General features: G+C 53.5%; 1 protein-coding gene across 50 annotated transcripts in view; it reads left to right on the top strand.

Moving 5' to 3' along the window:
- CELF4 (CUGBP Elav-like family member 4) overlaps positions 1 to 19,081 on the top strand; it is a 287,707-nt gene extending 268,626 nt beyond the window's left edge. For 16 of the 50 annotated variants that reach the window (XM_046025053.1, XM_046025076.1, XM_046025051.1 and 13 more), the window contains exons 11-13: positions 3,667 to 3,750; positions 9,022 to 9,193; positions 17,683 to 19,081. In XM_046025053.1, coding sequence (XP_045881009.1) covers positions 3,667 to 3,750; positions 9,022 to 9,149 — 212 coding nt within the window. In that variant the 3' untranslated portion in view covers positions 9,150 to 9,193; positions 17,683 to 19,081. Of the gene's footprint in view, positions 1 to 3,666; positions 3,751 to 4,391; positions 4,537 to 8,557; positions 8,637 to 9,021; positions 9,194 to 15,563; positions 15,651 to 17,682 lie in introns of all 50 variants that reach the window. The other 34 variants (XM_046025071.1, XM_046025069.1, XM_046025070.1 and 31 more) reach the window with 5 other exon arrangements.
- The last annotated feature ends 2,257 nt before the right edge of the window (positions 19,082 to 21,338 follow it).

Here is a 21,338-nt window from a genome sequence, read left to right as displayed (position 1 = left end):
GAAATAAGCCCACACTCGGGGATTCCACGGGCCTGCTCACAGAGATATCAGTGTGAGGGGCAGGAAACCAACAAGGTCTTCCCTTGCCCACCCCACAGGAAAGCTCACCCCGCAGTGAGGCTCCTCTGTCTGCCCCAGGAGCCCACTTGGCCAGGGGAGTGCAGTGTCTCCGGATCACCAGGTCATAATCCCTGCAGCAGGCTGTCCCAGAGCCGGGGGTGTAGATCCATTCCGGAAAGGACCCTGTGGGTTTGCTAGCCCAAACCCATTGGTCATACAGGCCCCACACGGACTGCAGATGGCTGAGAGCCTGGGCTTTGAAACAAATCCATCTGTGTCTGACTCCCAGCTTGGCCACCTCCTCCTCTCTGACCCCTGACATTCTCACCTGTAAAATGAGGATAGCAGGGAGCTCAGAGGAGCCCACGTCTGACCGGAACTCTAGCAGTTTCTTCTGGATTTCTCACAATGCGCACAGCCCTTCCTTCACCAAACTGTCATCCCTCTAAAGTTGCCCATGACGCCCATCACCCCAGTTTACAAACATCAGGCAGCTCCTGAGATCTGTGTTGTCATCTCTTGGTGCCCGGGAGAGCCACTCTACAGGGACCCATAGGGTCTGGGCCCCTTACTGGTCAGGTGAGGTGGGGAGGTGGTCCAGCAGCTTCGTCTCCACCTGGTCTCCACCGGAGGCTCCCCTCTTGGGCTGTGGCCCTCCAGCCTGTTTGCCCTCCCTCTCCCGGCCTTGGTCCAGCTCTTCAGTGCATGTCAGTCCGATCAGATGCATGCAGGGTGGGGGCCATGGTGGGGGCAGGAGTCCTCGTGGGGCCCAGGCCCAGGACAGAGCGCTGTGCCCACAGGCACTAGTAGCTTTGTCACCTCACTGGCCTTAGGCTGCCGCACCCTCAGCCTGCCGTCAGCGCCCTGCGTCACTCTGGCCCATGGCCCCAGGGGTCTCTAAGCCCTGCTGCACGCACACAGATGTAGGTCAGTGCTGCTCTGACCACCACACAGACTAGCCCCGAGCCGTACACAGAGTGAGCCCCTCCGTCTGCTCCGCCGCAGGCACCTTGCTCTGAACTTCTCCGACCTTCCTTCCGTCTCTGAGTGCCTTCAGTTGCCCCACCCACCCGCTGCCCTGTGCCCTGCTCCCCAGACCAGTCCCCTCCCAGCCTGGTCTCAGCTGCGGGATCTCCTACTGCTGTCCACGTTCTGACTGATGCCCTGGGTGAGGCACCATGGGAGAGCAGGGCATGGGGGTGGGGAGAATCGTGGACCCAGATGGTACAGAACCAAGCTTCACACAGGGTGGGCTCAGGGTGCTGGGACAGGGTCATCAGAGGAGGCTTCGGGGGCCTCGGAGGATGAGTGAAGTCTTTAGCACATAGAGTTGGGGAGACAAACATTCAAGGTAGGGAGACCAGAAGTAAAAGCATGGGTGTTGCAAAGGAGGAGGTGAGCTTGGCCTTGGGGATGAGACAGGGTGGGCAGATAGCCTGGCGTGGGCTGGAGGCAGCCCAAAACCATGTCGACAGCGTTCCCTGAGGCATAGGTGAGAAGGAAAGCTGTGTTTTTCCAGCCGTGCCAGTGGTTGGTCCTTTCTATCACGGTTACCTCCCCCTGTATGAAGTCCCAAGTTCAAAGCAGGTGGCTGCATGGGGTAGGGAGCATTGAGGGAAGACCTGAAGAAAGGAATGGAAGGAAGAAAGAAGGCAGAGCTAGGGGAGGTACAGAAGGACAGGAGAAGGCTAATGTCCCTGTCCCTAAATCTTCCAATTTGGCTGGAAGGAAAAGCTTCCAGACCTAAAGAAGAAAGAGACTCAGACCACAAATTGTAGACTTAGGGAACACCGGAAGAGAGAGAGCAAATAGAGACAATCTAGGGGGGAGTCCTGGAAAAGGTGTGGCTTAGATCAGGCCTTTGAGCTGATTCCTACTCTAAGGGGACTCACACTGAGCCAGGGACCATCCAGCGATCCATCCACAGAGTGTGAACCAGTGAGAACCTGGCATGGCTGGAGATGGGGTAAGGGGCGGGCCACCAACGCTTGGGGGATTCAGGAGCAGGGGCCCCAGGACACTTGCACTTGCGCCGATTCTGGTTCTGAATGCGCCGTCAGCTGGTAGTTGCCTGGGAGACCATGGGGTGGGGGAGGAGAGGCTGAGGGCAGGAAGGGGTGGGCAGACGGTGCAGGGCAGGGACCTAGGACTCAGGAGGTCAGATGCTCAAAGGGTAGCTTTTGTGGTCAGAGGAGTCTTTGTAGGGACCAAGGAGAGAGTGAGGGTCCAGAGACTTGCTCCGAACTGGGTTACCTGCAGCCTCACGTGTCCCAGAGAAGCCGCACACAGTTCTGGCCATGAACATCACATCGCTGTCCACGTCGGGGCCTTACCACCTTCACTTTCCAAGCTCACGCTCAGTTCCTACCAGCCTCTGGTCAGAACCTTGGTTCTGAGACACCTCTGACAAACGCAGCTGACTCCTTTGCATGCTGGCTGGGAACAGTCATTGGAACAACCAGTCTTAAAGGGTTAAAAATAAGCAGCATACTCTGTTTAAAATGGCACGAAATAGACGAATCGTCTTGGAGAGAGTTCTGTTTCAAAATGAAAACTGGGCATGTTGGTTACTTAAAAAGAAAAATGTAAAACTTTAGCAGCCTAGAAATTTCAGAAACCCAAAGGCCTCATCAGTGTTCAGTGTTTCTGGGGCGTGGAGATCTATGATAGGCAGAGAGAGGAAAGCCCAGACTAGCCAGATGAGGTCCGGCTCCACCCACCCCCAGCTGTGTGATGTTTGGCAGGTGACCTAACCTCTCTGGGCCTCCGTTTCCTCATCTGTGGAGTGGGAGTGACAATAGCACTTGCCTCCAAGGGCTGCAGGAAGATTAAGTGCCTTAACATACAGCTCAAGTGCTTAGAGGAGCCTGGCCAGTAGTTTGTGCAGAAGTGGTGGGGTTGTTCTCCTTGTCATGGAATGGGGATCTCCATGTGGGAGCCCTGGCTGAATACTGGGCCATGCCGTGAAGTCCCCACTGTGCACCTAGCCTGCTGGAAGAGACAAGATAAGTCTTGATTTCTGCACTGGGGATGGGGGCTGAGTGTGAGGTTTGGGGCAGGGGAAGGTGGGACCATGGGGCACCAGATGGCTGCGGGTTGTGGAGGAAGGTGGCCCCAAAGTCAGAGCTGGAGGTGAGGTGAAGCCTCTCACGGGGCCACTGGCATGGCTGCCCCAGGGTGATTCCAGAGCAGGGGCTGGGCTGGCTGGGCAGCAGGCAGACCCTCTCAGGTCTTCCTCCCCTGAGCCTCTCCTTAGCGCCTCCTCTCCCTGGCTGGTAGGACCTTGGCACGCTGACCCCCTTCACTCTTCAGCTCCGCCCCTGGAGCGAGTTGCCAGGCCCCCTGTTACAGATGCATTTCGCAGCAAAGGTGACTGAGGCACAGAGAGGTTCAGTGACTTGCCCAGGGGCAGGGCGGGGACCAGAGCTCGGACTGGGGCTCAGCAGTCCCCACTCCTCTGTGGCTGTCCTTGGATCTTGGATGAGACCCCCCCCAACCTTGTCCCCCTCCCTGCTGCCGCTGCCTAATTCGCTCACCTCTCCTCTGTCTCTCTCTTTCCCCCACCCCGCCATCCCTCCTCCCGCCCCCCCCCCCCCCCCCCCGCAGGGCCCGAGGGCTGTAACCTGTTCATCTACCATCTGCCCCAGGAGTTTGGGGACGCTGAGCTGATGCAGATGTTCCTCCCTTTCGGTAATGTCATCTCCTCGAAAGTGTTTGTGGATCGGGCGACTAACCAAAGTAAATGCTTTGGTGGGTAAAGATAACAAACCAACTAGCTTCACCCAGGACAGGGCGGTGCTCGCACCAATTTACCGGTGTCCGACTGCTTTTAACCTCCTCCTTCACATCGCCCCCACCTCCCCAGGTGCTCCCCAAGGCCCAGCCCCCAGTCTCCAGCTCCATCTCTTTTCTCTCTGCTGCTTTTCTTTCCGCTTCTTGGCTTTCCCTGCCCACCCCTGCCCCCAACCCGCTCTCCATCGCCCCCATCCCAGTCCAAGAGACAGGTACCCCCGCCCTCCACAAGGCCCAGTTTCCACCCACGGAGAAGGGGAAGGAGTCACTTTGGGCCAGGGTGGTGGGGGCATCGAGCCGAGCCCATTCTCCCAGCATCCCCTCCTCTGGCCATCCTAGAGGCCCTGGTGGATGGATGTGGAGCATGATCCTTGGGGGGGAGGGGTCTGCCCTGCTGAGACCCCCCCTCCCATCCTGCCTGCCCCTTGATCTTCTCTGTCCACCTCTCTGTCCTGCCCCTGCCACCCTTCTCTGTCTACCCCGCTCTTCGACCCCCTCCTACCATCCACTGAACCCTCCTTCCCCCACCACTCCCTCAGGCCACCAGAGCCACATTGCTGAGGAGTCAGGAAGAGCAAACTGGTCCTGCCCTCAGGAAGCCTCAGGTCTGAGCTTAGATGACAATCATGCCTACTGCGCAGCACTGAAGTCTGCAAGGCACCAAGTAATGGAGCAGAGAGAAAGGCAGGTGGATGTACACAGCCGTGCAGAAGGGGAGGGAGTGCCCCAGAGGGACCAGAGAACGGGCCGGGATCGGGAGGAGAAGAGGGGAAGGACAGTGGCTGAGGACGCTGCAGGAGGCTTTGGGGAGAAGGGGTCAGGGGGCGCCAGCCGTGAGGGAGGGGCTGTGCTGGGGAGGGCTGACTATTCCGATGAGGATCCTTCTGGGATGGAGGCAGTGGGAGATGCTGGCAGGTCCTTGACCTGAGAATAACGGAATGAAAATACAGCTTTTAGGAAATGTGCATGGTGGCAGGGTGTGAGATGGGACAGGGGACTTGGGAGGATCTAAGGGTCTGGTTGTCAGATAAAATACAGGGTGCCCAGTTAAACTGGAATTTCTGATAAACAATGGATGCATTTTGTGCGTGTGTAAGTATGTCCCAAATATCGTATGCGATATGTTCCATACAATACTGGGGAGATGCTTATAGTAAAAAAATATTATTTATTTGAAATTTGAATTCCACTGGGCATCCTGTGTTTGGATTTGCTTTGGACCTCCTGGAATCCCACCTCATTCCCACATTTCTCCCCTCCACTCCCCCGTAGCCCCCTCCTCTGCTTCCTCTTTCATCTCCTGTCAGCCCTTCCCACGGGGCAAGATCCACTCGTGAGTCCCCGAGGAGTGAGGGGTCCAGTCCCCAGAGAGCCACAAATGGAACCAGAACTGAGTTTGCCAGAAGCTTAGATCTCCAGGGTGAACCCCAGCTTCTGAGCCTGTGAGGACAGAGTAGGGGCCTGGGTTGCCTGGGGAACCCCGGTCACAGCTTGGAATGGTGAAGGGGAGGCCGCTCAAGTGTGTAGAAGTATCAGCAAGTGCAGGGCAAGGAGATTGCTGTTAGGAGACCCACTTTGCAAACCTGTGAACGGCGTGAGGTTTAAAAGCATGATCCCTAGAGCAGTCAAGGTCTTTGCACCCGAGTCCCTTCCCCTCTGGCAGCTGCCACAGGAAACATGTGGTACTTGGAGGGCATAGAGTTTTCCCAGCAGTTTCTTTCCCTTTGAGTGTAAGAAAATAAAGCCAAAGAAGAAGATAGGGTTGCACCCCTCCCCTTTTTGGCCGGATGTTTGTGCTGGCAAATCACCATTATGTATGTTAGGGCTCAGATGTTGCAGAAGAGGTTGCTAGCAGCCCCCCTAGCACTGGGCCCCGGGGCCAGCAGGCTTGTGCTCTGCCCAGGGCCCTGAAGCCTTTGTGCTGTCCCATCTTTTTGTTTTGTTTTGTTTTGTTTTGTTTTTGTGCAGCCCACCTTTTCAAAGGCATTTCCTTGGAGTCTGCCCCACCATTTGCCTATTTAAATTCTCCAGGACCAAGGTTTTTTCCCCTCCGCTGGAAATCATCCTCTGTATCCCTCTACTCTGGCTCTTTCCTCAATTCCTGAAAAGACTTCTAGGGCTAAACGTCCACTGACCTTAGATAAGGATGGGCTCCTGCCACGCCGGCGGGCCCAGTGCTTCCTCCTTAAGCCCCCTGGGTTCTTTCTTGTTTGCTTTGGCAGCTGCGCTTTGGCAACTCTCCCAGAGGCCTTCAGTGTGAGAAGGAGCTCCGCGCTCCTTCCCAGGCAGGCATCTACCTCTGAGCCTCAGTGTCCTCATTTGGGAAATGAGGATGTTGGCGGTCATTTCTCAGGTGCCGTGTGAGGGTTACAGGAGGTGGTGTGTGTGAGGGGCTTCACCAGAGCAGACCCTCAGGAGATGCCAGAGCCCCCTTTGTACCCAAAAGGAGGGGTTGTCTTTGAGTAGATGTGGTCCTGTGTTAAAGCGAGCCCCCCAAAGTGCCCATCTGCTCTTTATAAGCATAGAACATAGCAACAGAATCATGCAGCCTTTGTGAGCTGACATGCAGCACAAATGGTTGCTGTGTCGGAGAAGGGCTGGGGGCACACCAGGAGGGCCTCCTCCCCACATGGCTTCCCACAGCCTGGGAGGCAGGAGCCTTCTCAGTGCTGGGAGGGATGGGGGAGGAGGCTCTGGGGGAAGGAACCCAGCCCTGGGAACCATAAAAATGGGAGACGGCATCTAGAGCCCTGTTCAGCGGCCCTGACTCCTCACCAGTTAGCAAAACTAGCTGAGAGAGAAACGTTCCCTTGAGCCTGGAGCACTTACCAACCCCTGAGCCCTCAGAGACTTTAAACTCCCTATGAAGGTTGGGCTTCTTCCCTCCAGGGAAGAACTAGGGGACCTCTGGTCCCCCACTCTCCTCATTGGGCGATTTTCCTTCCCTTTACCCCTCTGCCCTAGATAGTACCCCCAGCCCCCTTTGTCTTCCTCCCAACTCCTCCCTGCTTTGCTCACATTGTTTCCTGCAAGAAGAGCCACAGAGGCCCGGGAGCAGGTGGGGAGATAGAGTCTGAGCTCATAGGGCTGTGCCGGCCGGCCAACAGAGGAGAGAGGGGTGTCACCCAGTGAGGCTCTCTCTCCCAGCAGAGAGAGGCTCTGGTTCAACCACCCACCCCCCTGATTCTGGGGGAGAGCTGTGTAACAGACCTGCAGTTCACACATGTGAAAACTGCTCTGCTCTGTGAAGACCTGACTGTGGTCATCAGGCAGAGAGGTCCGTGGGGTGGTGGACTGGCCAAGGGGATGAGAGGAGGAAGTGGAAGGATGTCTCCTGCAGCTCTCTGGCTAAGGGCCATCCAAAGTCTCTCCTGTTTTGGCAAATGGACTTGTACAGAGATCGGTCATGTTTCTCTGGGCCTGACTCACTGATTCCATCTGAGCTCACACGCACCCATTCTTGAGTACACTGACTGTGTACACACACACACACACACACACACACACACCATCTTTGATGGCTCATGGCTGCAAAAGTGAGCGTGACAAATGTGAGCAAAAGCAGGAAGGAGTCAAGAGAAAGAGGAAAGAGACCAGAGGAGGCAGGGCCTAGGGCAGAGGTAAAAAGACAGTCACCATGTGGGGAGGGCGAGGGAGAGGTCTGGGACAGGCCCAGTGTACCATGGACAACTAGCCAAGAAAACAGCTACTGCTGCCGTGGGGGTCTGTACGCCTGTTAGTTATATATCCAGAGGCCATCTGGGGACAAGCACCCTAAATGAGACACGTTTGCAGGATGGCCTGGGAACCTCGCCAAACTTAGTTTCATAAAGTTCGCAGGATCTAAGTCCATTTTACAGGAGAAAGGGCCTCTCAAGTCAAATAAATTCCAGGAAACACCAGGCAAACCAAGCTATAAGTGTTTATTTACTGGAGAACTTGGGGTGGGAGGTGGGCTTTTTTTAATTCATGTGTCTTAAACTGCCCGGGAGGGGCACGGTGGTAAGCCTACTTGACCACTGAAGGCCCTTTCTCAGGAGCACCGGTTAAGGCCAGTTTAGGAGATGCTGACGTAAAAATGTAGTCTCTATAAGAAGATGCATTCAAAGTTCCCAAAGAGTGACTTTTAAACTAACTTTCAGATTCCTATCCATTCCCAGCTGGGAACTACTTGTTTCAGAAGGTGACTGGGAGCCATAGATGGTTCCATATCTCTTTCTGGGATGTTGGGAAGAGTGACCGAGTGATTTTGTAAAAAGCACTTCTGCAGTGCCTAGACCACAGAGAAGGCTCTCAACTAACTTTTACTAATAGAGTTAATTCGCCCTACTACTGTTATTATAGATACCATGAGGGGTTCATAGGGGATGCGTCAGTTGGTGCGCGCTTAGAATCCAGGGCAAGAGCATCTGCTCCCAGGGCTTGGAATTTTAAATAAAAGGGAGGTGCCGACCGCCCCTGGACGCGAAGTGGTGGGTTCCTGCCAGTCGGACTGGATTTAGGCAAGTGTCCGCCGGGAGCCTGGCTCGGGGCAGCCTCGCCAAGGACCGGGAGGGGGGCGGAGGGCCGCGAGGACTGTCAGCCCCTGCCCTCCCCCAAGTCCAGGCGGCCCTCGCGAGGTGGGGGGGGCGGCTGGAAACGGCGGTGGAGAGGTTTTCTCCGGGGTGCCCCCCTCCCTCCCCCTCGCACTCCTCTCTCTCCCCAGGCCGGCACCCTGTGCCCTCCCGCTGCCAGGCCCCCTCCTGTCAGGGAGGACAGTGTCCAATAAACTCCTCCACCCGCAGGTGTGTCCGCCCTCCCACCGAAGTAGAGGGCTGAGGTGCCGGGGCCGGCCGGGGTGGGGGGCGAGGGCGTCCAGGAGAGTGGCGCCGCCCAAAGCCGCGGTGGAGCTGGGGAGGCCCGGCCTGGAGGCGCGGGTCGGCGAGGCCTGGAGCCCCGGACACGCCCACCCCGGGAGGGGCTGCGCGCTCGCGGGCTGTGGGGGGCGTGAGGCCGGGGCGGGGCGGGGCGGGGCCCCGGGGGGAGGAGCCTCGAGGCCCCCCTCCTGCCCGAGGTGCGGCGGGAGCCCTTCTCCCCACGGACCTCGGGCCCCGCCCTTCTCCCCACCGACCCCTCCCCGCCGGGGCGGCCCCGTGGAAACCCAGGCCCTCGTCCCTCGTGTCTCGCCAGGCTTCGTGAGCTTCGACAACCCGGCCAGCGCGCAGACCGCCATCCAGGCCATGAACGGCTTCCAGATCGGCATGAAGAGGCTCAAGGTGCAGCTGAAGCGGCCCAAAGACGCCAATCGCCCATACTGAGCGCCGGCGGGAGCGTCCCCCGGGGGAGACCAGGACTCGCACAGGTAACCGGGGGCGGCCGGGGCGCGGGGACGGGGGGTTGGGGAAGGGGCACCGATCGGACCCGCCGCCTCCTCTGGCCTTCCTGAACTGGACCCTCGCTTGCCTTGGACCCGCTGCGCCCAGCTCGACCTGCTCCTCACCCCATGCCTGGGGGCGGGCCTAGAGCTGTGGTCATCCCGCAGAAATGGGCGTGGCCATCCCCCTGTTGCAGAGCCAAGAGAAGCAGGTGTGAGGGAACCGTTCTGAGAAGGCGGGGCGAGCCCTGGGCCGTGCATCCAGGAGGTCTACACTGGCAATCCTATTTGCCAGAAGACCCTGGGGTGAGCCTGTGACGAGCCTGTGGCAAGCTTAGTACTGGGAGAGTTTGGGAGGGGGAGCTGTCCACGTCTCCTGGGGCCTTCTCCTAGACTCCCTGGCTCTCCCCTTCCTATGTCTCCTGCCTTGAGGGCTGGTGGCCTTTAGACCCTTGACCTCCTCACCCCTCCAATTCTCCATAGCTCAGTCAGGCTGGGACAGAAGCTGAGGAGGGTGATGGCCTAGCTCTGGGGCCACTTACCCTGTCTGCTTTACCGCAGGCTCTGATGAGTGGGCAGTTGTCACCCCTTCCTGCTCAGTCTGGGTCTTGCCCTGTGGCTGGAGACACACTAGGCTACTTCTCTTCCGGGCCACTTGTTCCCCTGGGTGAAGCAGCTTCCTGGGAAAGAGGGTGGGGTGGGGAGATGTGCCCAGCCCTCCTTCAGCCTGATATCCCACACTGCTGGGCAGTCCTGTAGGCCCAGCTCACCCACAGGCCAGAGGCAGGTCTCCCAGCCCTCTACCCCTCCGCTTCCATCAGCAGTACCGTGCACCAGGTACTGTTAGGTACTTGGGACTCAGCACCGAATAACACTGACAAGAACCCTCATCCTTAGATGGAGGGACAGACAATAAACAAACACATATGACCAGAGAGTAAATTATACAGTGTGTCAGAATTGTTGGTTACAGTTAAATCAGGTAGTTACGGTGGGCCTTGTTGAGTAGGTGACATTCAAGGAAAGACTTGGAGCAGGTGAGGCAGGGAGCCATGCCAGCATCTGGAGGAGCGAGTCTTTCATCTGAAGGGACAGCCAGTGCAAAGGCTCCAAAGAGAGGGTGGTGCGGTGCGGTGGAGAACAGCAGAACAAGGTGGTTGGAGGGGAGCAAGCATGGCGGTGTGGCGGGAGAGGGGATCCCAGAGGTGAGGAGGACCACCTCAGGCGGGACCTGGCAGCTATTGTATAGGCTAAGGGAGTGGGCGCTGGGGAGCCGTTGGAGAGCTCTGAGTAGAAGAGTGGCGAACCCATTGCAAGTCAGCGCGATCCCTGGTTGCTGTGTTGACGGGAGCCCCAGCAGAAGTCTAGTGCGTGGACCACTCAGTCCGGGACAGCAGCAGCCAATGTGGTATGAGGGAGTTGTGTTCTCGATGTTTTTGGAAGGCAGAGCCAGGATGCCAAAAGCAGGACCCCCAGCTTTTGCTCCCAGAGACTGGAAGAACAGAGTTACCGTGACTCGAGAGGAGGAGGGGTTGGGGCAAAGAATGGGCCCTGCACATGAGAGTTAGCCGCTCAAGTCGAGGTTCAGAGTCTGGAGTTTGGGAGGGAGAGCTCCAGTCTCCTCTCAAATCCCACTGCTACCAGCAGAACACCCTCCAGCTGCCCAGGAGCAGCAGCAGGGTGCTGAGCCTCTGCTCTCTGCAAGGCTGAAAAAGCAAAAGCCACCTCTCCTGCCCCCTGAGCTCCCAGCCCTGCCCATCTCTGGCTCCTGTGAAGATGCATACACCCGCGTTCACTGAGAGTGGGGCACCTTCCCGGACTGGCACTGGGCTTGGTGCTGGCCTGCAGAGATGAGGGGGTCACCATCCTATGCGCATGAGCTTCTGGGCTCGGCAAACACAGACCATAGGACGCAGTCTGCAAGGGGGTGCACTTCCGTAGGAGTTGGGGGCCGGTCAGTAAGAGCAGCCCTTTCTGGACAGAGAGCCTTTTTTCATAGATAAACTTAGCTCTGCCACGAAGTCACAACCTCTTGGGCTTCCATTTCTACATTAATGAAACCAAGGTGCTGGAGTCATCAGAGGATTTTTTAGGAGGAGGCCTGTTCCAGGGCCACGCCCTGAGATTCTGAGGGGCCCTCTGCGGGTGTGTTTTGTGCCTCCCGTGAAAGCAGCTTGTCTTAGCCCCCTAGACCTACATGCAAGTAAAACCCAAGCAAGGATAGATCAGACCTGTAGATCAGAGAAATTCCCAGAGGAAGGGGTAAGTAAGGCAGATTTGCTGTCTGGAACAGAAGATAAGAAGTGGCCCATGAGGTAGAAGCAGCCGACACTGGTCGTTGGAGTGAGGGCCTGAGTGGCGTGGTTTAGAAAACAGAGGGGTTCTTCCCCCAGGGAAAACCAAGACCAGACAGCTGGGAACCCAGACTTCATGTGTGCTTAAGAACACACGAGGCACAGTTCTTACAGGTTACAAGTCCATAGTGCAGCTGTATCACTGTGGCTGCTCTGTCTTTATTCCCGTTTTAAAGATGGAGCACAAAAGATTAAGTTACTTGCCTATCAGCTACTGAGTGGTAGAGCCATGATTTGAAGCTGGAGCTTCATTCCAGATGCTGGGCTCCTAAGTGCCTTTACGTAAGGAGAATGATCTCCAACCCCCCACCCCATTATCCTCACCGCAACCCTCCCACTCCACAGTCTTGTCCTGAGTATCTGGGGGGGCATGTCATGACATCTCACTTCTCTGGGCCCCTCTCTTCTTAAGCAGTCTTCTAGAAAACTAGGACATAACAGAACTCCTACAAATAAAGTTGACCTTTAATCCATTTAGACAGCATTTTAACAAAAGGTGATTTCAGGCTTTCCAGCTTAAGACTGTTAGAGTCTGTAACAGAAGGAGGTGCTGAGACAAGGCGCAGGCTTGGGGACTGCAGCAAGAAGTGGAGGAAACAGCGTGCAAAAGCAGCTTAAAAAACCCACAATTTTACAGCCTGGTAAAGGATGAGTCCTAGAGGCTCAGAAGGGCAGGGCTAGCTTGAGCAGGGCCTGTGGAGGGACAAACCATAGCCAAGAGCTAAGGGGTGGTGGGGTGGAGGGATCTCAGGGCCTGGCTGGCCACCTGCAGTGGTGAAGGCAAAGTCACCATGGTGGCCAGAGCCAGGTCAGGACAAAAGTGTGGCAGGTCTGGGGGGAGGGGGCCCCAGCAGAGCAGCCATGGGGAGCGCGGTTGGGTGTTGGTTCCATAATGTGCGGCCTGGGTAGTGCCAGGTTGGGTCCCCAAATCCTGATGTCTCCGGACGGTGTGATGCCCCACCCACTCCTGGTTCCACTGATGCCCCTGCTCCTCTGGCTGCTTGGGCTCATTACCTTGTACTAAGGTGGGGGTTTCTCCAAGAAATCTTCACCAGAAAACAAAGAGGGAAGAAGCAAAGGTGGGAAGACTGGGCAACACTGTGGCCAGGGCCATAGCCGGTGAGCAGAATACCCAAGTCCCTTGTCCTGCCACAAAGATCAGTAGCACGTGCTGGGCCCCCAAGTTGAGAGCAGGGTCACAGACTCCCAGCACTGTGGTTCTGTGGTTGGAGGACACTGAGCAGCGTGTCTGACTTCAATGGGAGTCCTCTCTCTTCTGGGTCCTGGGTTGTGGCTCTGAGTGTGTTTTGCACGGTGTCTGCTCTGAGCTGTACTTTGCACAGTGTCTGCTCTGAGCTGTGTAGGTATGGGTGCTTTGGGCCTGACCTGCATGGGGCTGGGCGGTGACTTTGGGGCTGGGCCGTCTCTGGCTGGAGCCCAGCTGTGTTTAGAACCTGGCATCTGAATTGGCTCAGCTGACAATAATTTCCTCTCCCAGGTGGTGAGTTGGCGCTTCCCAGGCCTGATTCAAGCCCCCCTTGCTGGTCAGTGACCCTGCTGCCACCTCTTGGGACTGTGCTTTGTGAGGATCTTTGAGAGGGTGGCCAAGAAGGGGTCGCCCCTGCAGGCTGGGGTCTAGCTGTCCCTTAATAAAGAGAGTAGTCAGCTAGTCAGCTGTGCACGTGCAGAGCCTTGGGGAGGCTCCCGAGGACTTGAGTGAGTGTGACAGTGTGTTTGTGTGTTGGGCCAAGCATGTGTGTGTGTGAGGGGCAAGAGTGTGTATGAAAAGTTCCCCACGTGGGGCTTTGAGGAGGTGGGTGTGATGATCAGCTTGGATCGTCAGGACCCAGAACAGCACAGGCACCAAAGGGCGGCTAGAGGCAGGCTGAGGGAGGGCACAGAAGCTAGTCCAATGGGGAGGAATGGGCACCCAAGACATGCTCAGGAGTGGGGGGTGGGGAAAGGAGTGGGGTCCCCAGTGGGCCGCTTAGTTGCAGTTGCCATAGCTGACACCTGGTGGCCCTGCCCTCCTCAGTTCTTACTTAGGTCTCTTCCCCCACCCAAAGGGACCAGCCCATTGGCTCTCCTGGGTTGGTGTAAGGGTTTCCATTTGGGAAGGGCTGGAAAGGCAGGGGAGGGCGGCATGTCAGGACCTGTCGGGCACGCAGCGGGCCCTGGTCTGAGTGCAGGAGACCTGCTACTGGAAGAGCAAGAGCCCTGCTCGCATGGGCAGGCGGGCAGGGGTCTGTGGAGGAAGAGCTCTTCTGTGAAGGCAAAGCTGGAGGCTGGGTATGTCCTTAAAATAGAGTCACCCCTCAGCGACTTGGTAGCTTATCCACAGTGACATTTCAGATCCCAGACACCCCTTCCACACTCCCTGAAGAAAGACACAGAGCTGAGAGAGGAAGTCTGCTCTGTGTAGCAGCATGGTGGACAGATGAGCCGGGCACAGAGGCTTCAGGGGTTGGGGGCTGGGGAGCAAGCTCAGCAGGAATCATGAGCAGGGGTAGGGCTGGGTACCCCCAAATTCCAGGGTTGGGGCAGAGGGCCGTGAAGTGGTGAGGAGGGGCAGAAGATAATTCAAGGTGGAAAAATGTGATGAGAAGGGGACTCAGCCCCAGTCACCTTGGGCTCCCCCAGTAAAGAAGGCAGGTAAAGGCCTGCAAGATGGGGCAGTCTAGAAAGATGTACAGGCAGGGGTGTAGGGAACGGAGGAGGAGGAGGTAAGGAGGGGAGGGCAGCAGACCGGAAGTGACAGCCACAGAGCCTGGAGACCAGGGCCATAGCACTCCCCTCCCTGATGGACTATACTTTCTCACATTACCCATCCTGCGGGGTGCCCGATAGGCTTCCTTCCAGCCCTTCCATGGTCAGCACCGTGGAGCCTTCTAAAGGCTTCACGTGCCTGGGAGCAGCGTTACTTTGGCCACGTTGGCCACCTTGGGAGCAAAGGGAAGGGTATGAGCTGACCGTGAAATGAAATCAGCAATGCCAAGGGGTATCCATAGAATTCCAGTAACACGGATATGATTCACTCTCCACCTCCACGCTGAATGTGTTCATTTTCTGAAGGTTCTAAGACATGAGGATTGAGCATAGGAGAAGAGGAGAGGACCGTAACCTCACACAGTGGGTGCTCTTGCAGTGGCGAGGCCCTTCTCTGGGAGGGGGTGGGGAGCAAGGTGGGACCACTGGGGCGGGAGGACTGAGTGGCTGGCGGTGTGGACTCTCCTTGGGCCCCTGGCTGGGCTCCCCAGATGCAAGTCGCTGTAGCCAGGCTTGGATCTGCCCTGCCTTCAGGGTGACCCTGACAGGCTCCCCGTGCTGGTCCACAGGCTGAGGCCACAGGAGGCTGGGGTGGGGGGTGTGGAGAGCGTGGCCCCCTGCCAGGGGAGAGAGAACCGAGGGCGATACAAAGCAGAGAGAGTGCTGCTTGATCTGCTTGCTGGCCGCGGTGGTTTGAGGGGCTGTTTTAGTTTCTTCTAGCCCTCTCGCCAAACTGCCCGCGCCCCTCCTCCTGTCCCCGACGCATGATGGATGCCCTTAGTGGCCCTGCGTGAGGTTCTGCTACTGTTCACAGTGTACCATGTGTCTGCATATACAACCGTGTGTGCGTATGTGTGTGCGTGTGTGTGTGTTGATGTGCCCATGTCGTTTGTCTGCCGGCTTCCTCCATCCTTTGAGTTCTTTTTGGTTCTCTTATGATTTGACTGCTGTTCTCTCATCAGAGCCTTTAGATTGATGCTGTGGTCTGGTGCTGTATAAATATTTTTCCTTTTGATTTTGTTTTAACTTTTCCTTGCCCTTCTTCACCCTCCTCCCAACCGTCCCTGCCCTCCCACAGTCCCCGACCCCACCCGACCTGCCCCTGCCTCTTCCCTCCCCCTTGCCCACACTCTCTTGTCCTCTCTTTCTTTCTCTCTCTCTCTCTCTCTACATATATAAATATATATAAAAATCTTTTCTTCTTTTGTCATTCAATCAAATTCCAACAACCCAACCAGGGCCAGTCAAATCCACCACAGTCTCGCGCTGAGCTAGGAATAAAGTTCACGTAATCACATGAGAGTGGAGAAAACAGTCCCCCATCCGTAAGTTCAAATCAACTCAAAGTTCACAGTGTGACATGATGGCGTCATGTAACAAGGCTAAGAATCGGTTGCATGACAATTGCCGTCAAGTTTCGTGGAGGTGCTGTGATTGGAGCGTTTTTCTTGGATGTTGTATCAGTTGATGATTGGCCCGTCATGATCACACGTGCATTCTCTTGACTTTTGTGCTGCCACAATCTTTTTTGCTGTGCTCATTTTTGTTTTGTTCTTGGTGCTTGCAGTGGTTTTACTTTCTGTTGTTTGGTTTTTCTTGTTCAGCGTTTTTGATGCTTCTCTAGATGTCACATAGAGAAAAAAACAAAACAAAAGAACCAAAAAAAAAAAAAAAAGTAAAAATAAAGATGAATTCCTGAATGATCGAACATGGGATCACTTAACTGTGCAAACCATTATTTTTTTTCTTAAAAATAAGGAAAACATCTTAAAAAATATCTATGCGTGGTTGATTTCCTTGCACTTGAAAATATTGTGATTTTATTTTTTTCTAGAAATTTGGGGGCCTTTTTCAATTGACACTTTTCCTAGGTCTGGTCTTTTTCCAGTTAGGCTATTTTTAAATCTCACTTCAAAAGGAAAAACGAAAACAAAAACCAAAAACAAAATCTCTACTGTAACAGAATGATTAAAAAAAAAAAATTCTAAACCAAAAAAAAAAAACCAAAAAAACCAAAAACTAGAGTACAAAGCCAGAGGCCTCTGAGAGAGAGCCTGGTAACAATTGTAAGGTTTGTATTGTAGCCACCTCTGCTAAATTAAATGTGGGGCGGGGAGGCGGGGGTCTGGGGGTGGGGGGGGCACTTTTTGGTTGGTTTGGAAAAAACAGTACTGACAAAAGCAAAATGCACCTTTTTGTTTACAACTGAAAAAGGGTCCTTGACAAGTGTTTTTTAATTTTATTATTATTTTCTTTGGTGTTGTAATTGTTTAGACTGCTGTGTACGGTTTGCTGTTTGTTGAATCAACAGTGTGAAAAACCTGCCAGCATGGATTGATATACGCATGACGTTGTCCCCTCAACTGGGGGCTTTGCAGTTCTAACTTTCTCAATGTAACCAGTCACCCCCATGTATAAGTGGAAGCTGCTTGCTATAATGGAGATGAGTCTCATTTGTTAATTCACGATGATTAAGCATTCTCCTTCTGATTCTAGTCAGATCATGATTTTTTTTCCTTAAAAGCTAAACAAAACAAACAAAAAGTCACCATTGAAAACAAAATCGAGAACTGAGTTAATTTATCTGAGCTTGATGATGAAATCCGTTCTGACTTTTTTTAGGTTCTCCCATCCGCTCCCTTGAAGTTCCGAATTTCCTCTAAATTCCCTGGCATGTATGAGAAAAATATTATGTGTGTGTGTGTGTATGTGTGTATCTATGCATATACATACACACATATCCATGTATATCCACATATGTGCAGGTGAATATATTCTACACATATATCCAGATATACATATATATACATAGCCTCGCAAATAGTTACTAACCTTGAGAAAGAAGCGGTTAGCTGGAAACTGGGCAAGGGTTCAGCAAAATTCATGTCACAGATGTCTTGCTTCTTTTCCTCAAGCTGGGGAGGAGGGGGCTAGACTGCTAGATTTTTGCTGTCTTGTTTGCTAGGCTTCTGTATACATATTGTATCTGGGCTAGATCCCTCAGACATCGGTTTAATTGTGAATTCATATCCCACAGTCCCAAATTCTTCCCTTAGATCCAGCTACCCCCCCATTCCAGAACTCTAAAGGAACCCAAATCGAGACCCCTCTCCCAACAACCAAACCTCAGCTACAGCCATCACCACTAGACCTCCAGTGGTTTCCTACTCTGAACAGAAGAGTTAATTTCTTTTTTATGTATCATGATCATGACTAATTCTCATACTGGTCTCTCCCCTCCCTCCCACCATCCCCCAGAGCTCCCACCCTAACCCCCGAGGCAGGGTCCTTTTGGTGTTTGGATGCATTTTGTGTTTCCTCTCTTGGCTTAATCAGCCCTGATTTTCTTCATTTTAGGGCAGGATGCTGAACGGGCTACATTAAAAAACAAACCTCTCTCTATATATATTTATAAATGAGAACTGTTGGATGACACCTTTGACATATCAGCCAATATCAATCAAGCTGAAGACTCCAGACACTTTCTGTGACTGTAACATTTCTTCAAGGAAAGTATAGCGTCTGTGGAGTTCAGAGGGCACGTGTTTCGGGGAAAATATATATGACCCAAGAAGATGAAGAAAAATGAGAAAAAAAAAAACACAAAAAAGGCAACTTTAAAACAAAATAACTTGAGATCAGATGGGGAGGCTGAAGGGCTGGGAAGTGGGAAGAGACGCTGCTTACCGATCCCCGGGGCTTTTCCAGCCCGTGGGCGCCTGAGGCAGGCTGGGGCAAGCGGTGTGGCGGGGCCTGGTCCCCAGGGGGCGGCTGGGAGGCCGCTGCTGAGCATCTCTATCTGTCATTCCTTTAGCTATTTAGGGACCAAAGGACCAAACTTTTTATTGCAGCTGTGTAGCTCTATGTCAAATAGAGGGGGGTGGAGGAGAACCTCCTTCCTGCCTCGTGGCTGTTCTTGAAACAGCTTAGAGCGATTCTATGAAAAAATGTAATAAAAAAAATTAAAAAAAAAAAAACAAAAAAAGCAAAAACAAAAAAAAAGGTAAAATAATGCTTCAATGCTTTTAAAACAGCAAGATAATAGTTCTTTGATACTTTGAGAGGCGCTTTGATTACCCTCATTCAAGTCTATGACACTTTCCTATGGTTTTCTGTATTATATGTCTGGATGGAGCTGTTAAGATGAACAAATTGGTGGATATTTGGGGAAAGCAACAAAAATATTAAAACTCATTAACCGTGAAGTGTGAGAAAACAAGGAGGGGAAAAAAGGGACTTACAAGGCAAGATAATTGTTGTGAAAAGTCTGTAAATGCTTCTAACTCTTCCCCCTCTTAAAATCATAATAGTTGTACAGAATTTTAAAAAAGGAGAAGTTTAAAATACCTATATAATAGAAGAAAAATTAGAGGAAAGCAAAAAAATTTAAAAAAAGGAAAAAAAAAAAACCTATAGAAGTTAGCGTTACTGCTAAAATCCCAGATGTTGTAGGACTGTACTTTTGTAGAGTTTAGACTGAGCATCGATCCCTTCTCCCCGCGAGTGCTGTCGGACGCCGTGCACCCCGAGGGCCTGGCTGGACTCGCCCAGACCTGGGGGCTCCCGGCCGCTCACCGCGCTGGTGGGGGCCACGCCGTCGCTGGAAGGCCCGCCGCCCGCCCTCGCCTGCTTCGCTCCGGAGCTGCGCGCGCTCGCCCGCTCTCCGCAAGCCCTCGACACCTGCCGCTTCACTCGCCTTCCATGCTTGCTCCAGAGACTTTCCGGGCAAGGGAGACCTGGGAAATTCATCGTAAAACAACTAAACAACACACACACACACAAAAACCTTAAACAAGAGAGAGAAAAATAAACAATCTTTGAAGAATTTCTGAAACTGTTTACAAGGAATTTTGAAAAACAGGGATGTTTAAATGATGCCGGCTCTGTTTTTCTGTAAATAAATTTGCATATTTTGTAGGACTTTTAATTGTAATGATAGAGAAAAAAACAAGGAAAACTATTTAATGAAAGCACGATATTTATCTTTGGTAAATGACTTTAGAGCAGTTAAAAAGACATTGCTTAAAAAAACTCAGAATCAGAAAAAAACACTGAATTATTTAAGAACACATATATTTTAAAGTATAACATATTTATTATAATTTATTTGCACCGTTGGGAAGACTTGCTTTGGCATTCTGCCTTGATACCCTCCTCTCATTGATGTCCAGGTCATTTGGAGGCCAGGGGGCTCTCGGACCTACCATCCCCCCCCCCTTTTTTTTGCTTTAGACGAACAACTGGTTCCTCTTTGGCCTCCTGCCTTTCCTTTCTTTCTGTCTATTTTGTTGGTTAATTATTATTTTTAAAAATTTTCTTTTTCTTTCTCTTGGCTCCTCCTTTTAGGATGTCCAGATGTTGTAAAAAAAAAAAAAAAAAAAACAGCCGCAGTTCAGTACAACTGCTCTTTTCACACTCAACTCCCTAAAACTCCTTGTAACCTTCTGTAACTATTGGATGACGCTTTCTCCAGCTTAGCCCTAAATAAAGCACAGTTTAAAAAAAACAAAAACAAAAACAAAAAACCAAGACTTCTTCAGTGGTCTGTGCTTCTCGGAATCTGGCCAGCTGTGCCTCGCTGGCTCACTGGCGATAGCTTGGTCCTTCTCTCTGTGGGAGTCTGTGTGCTACCCGGGTCCTCGGTTGGAACTCAAGCCATAGGGAGTGCTTTTGGGGAGATGATGGGGGCAGTGAAAGGAGGTCCCCTGCCACACTGTGAAACACCTTGTGGTGTGTCTCTGAAAATCTCCATTGCAAACCATTCTTTTGGTTCCTGGGCGGGGTTGGCCGTAGTCTCCAGATGCAACAGAAATTCCCCCTTTCCTCCCCGACAAGAGGGGACTGAGGCCACCTGTCCTGAGTTGGGGTAGGGGCATGAACCACTGTGAGGCATTCGGGGAGGAGGCAGAGACCACAATCAAGGAAGGATAAGGACACAACCCAAAACTTGCCACCAAGGATTTTCTCTTGGTCCTGCACCTTGCACTGCATTGGCCGTTGACATGGCTGGAGAAACCAGTTGTGGAGGGTGCCGTCAGACTCTGGGTTTCAGGGAGGGGGAGGGGGCGCAGAGGGAGGAGCTTCCTGGAGTGTTCCCGCCTCTTGGTCAGGACACAGACTTCCAAAGCCAGAAAGCCAGGGGGAGGGGTTGAGAAGGAAAATGTGTTGGGTGTTGAGGGAGTTCCAAAGGAGGAAGGATGGAACCGGACTTGGAGGTGAAGTGGCAGGAAGGGCACAGGTCCTTTTGAGAGCCCAGACAGAGGCAAGTCAGCCTCAATCTTTCATCAGCCCCTGCCCTGGGACAGACCTTCTCTAGCCTATCTGTGCCCTCCCGTGGGAGAGTGGGAGTGACTTCAGCTCTCGGATGTGTCCCCTGAAGCAGGGTCATAGAGAGCTGAGGTCAGAGCCCCAGCTCCTGAGTAGTACCTGGACCCTGGGTTCCGTGCTCTCTTCCCCTCTCTGTTCCCAAGGCCAAGGGCCAAGTTCTTGTTTCTCGCACTAGCCTGTGAAGTGTTAGCCCTAATGCTTTAGGAAATGGGGCAAAACTTGAAGCCTTAACTGTGGAGATAATTCCACGATGAGACCCTCACGGTCCCCTAAACGAACCCAACTTCCCCTGCCCACCAGGTTGTAAGCCCAGGCAAGAGAGCTCTCTGCCCGTTCTGGGGAGCCTGTGGGGCACTGGCTTTCTTGACAGAAGTCACTGCAAGGGGCATGATGTCACATCGGGTGTTTCACTCCCCTGTGAGGAACGGGTAGGTGATTTCTAAGAATACCCTGGGCCTTGTACCTCAGACTATTCAAAACCATGGTTCTGTTGGACATTCGCAGCCAAAAGTCAGAGGATGGCAGCCTCCACACCACCTCCCCCTTCCATTCTCAGACCCCAGGGGCCTCACTGGCCTCCCCTCCCCACTGGGTATCCTTCTCTGCCACGGTTCTCCCAGACATTCCACTGCTTAAGCTCAGGGTCCCTGCGGCCCCGGGGAGCCGCCCCCCAGGGAGCTGGGCCA

The sequence above is a fragment of the Meles meles genome, chromosome 12 (assembly GCF_922984935.1).
Source record: "Meles meles chromosome 12, mMelMel3.1 paternal haplotype, whole genome shotgun sequence".
In the NCBI taxonomy this organism is placed as follows: Eukaryota; Metazoa; Chordata; class Mammalia; order Carnivora; family Mustelidae; genus Meles; species Meles meles.
Note: the sequence above shows the minus strand (reverse complement) of the source record. Positions and strands in the feature narration are given on the sequence as shown.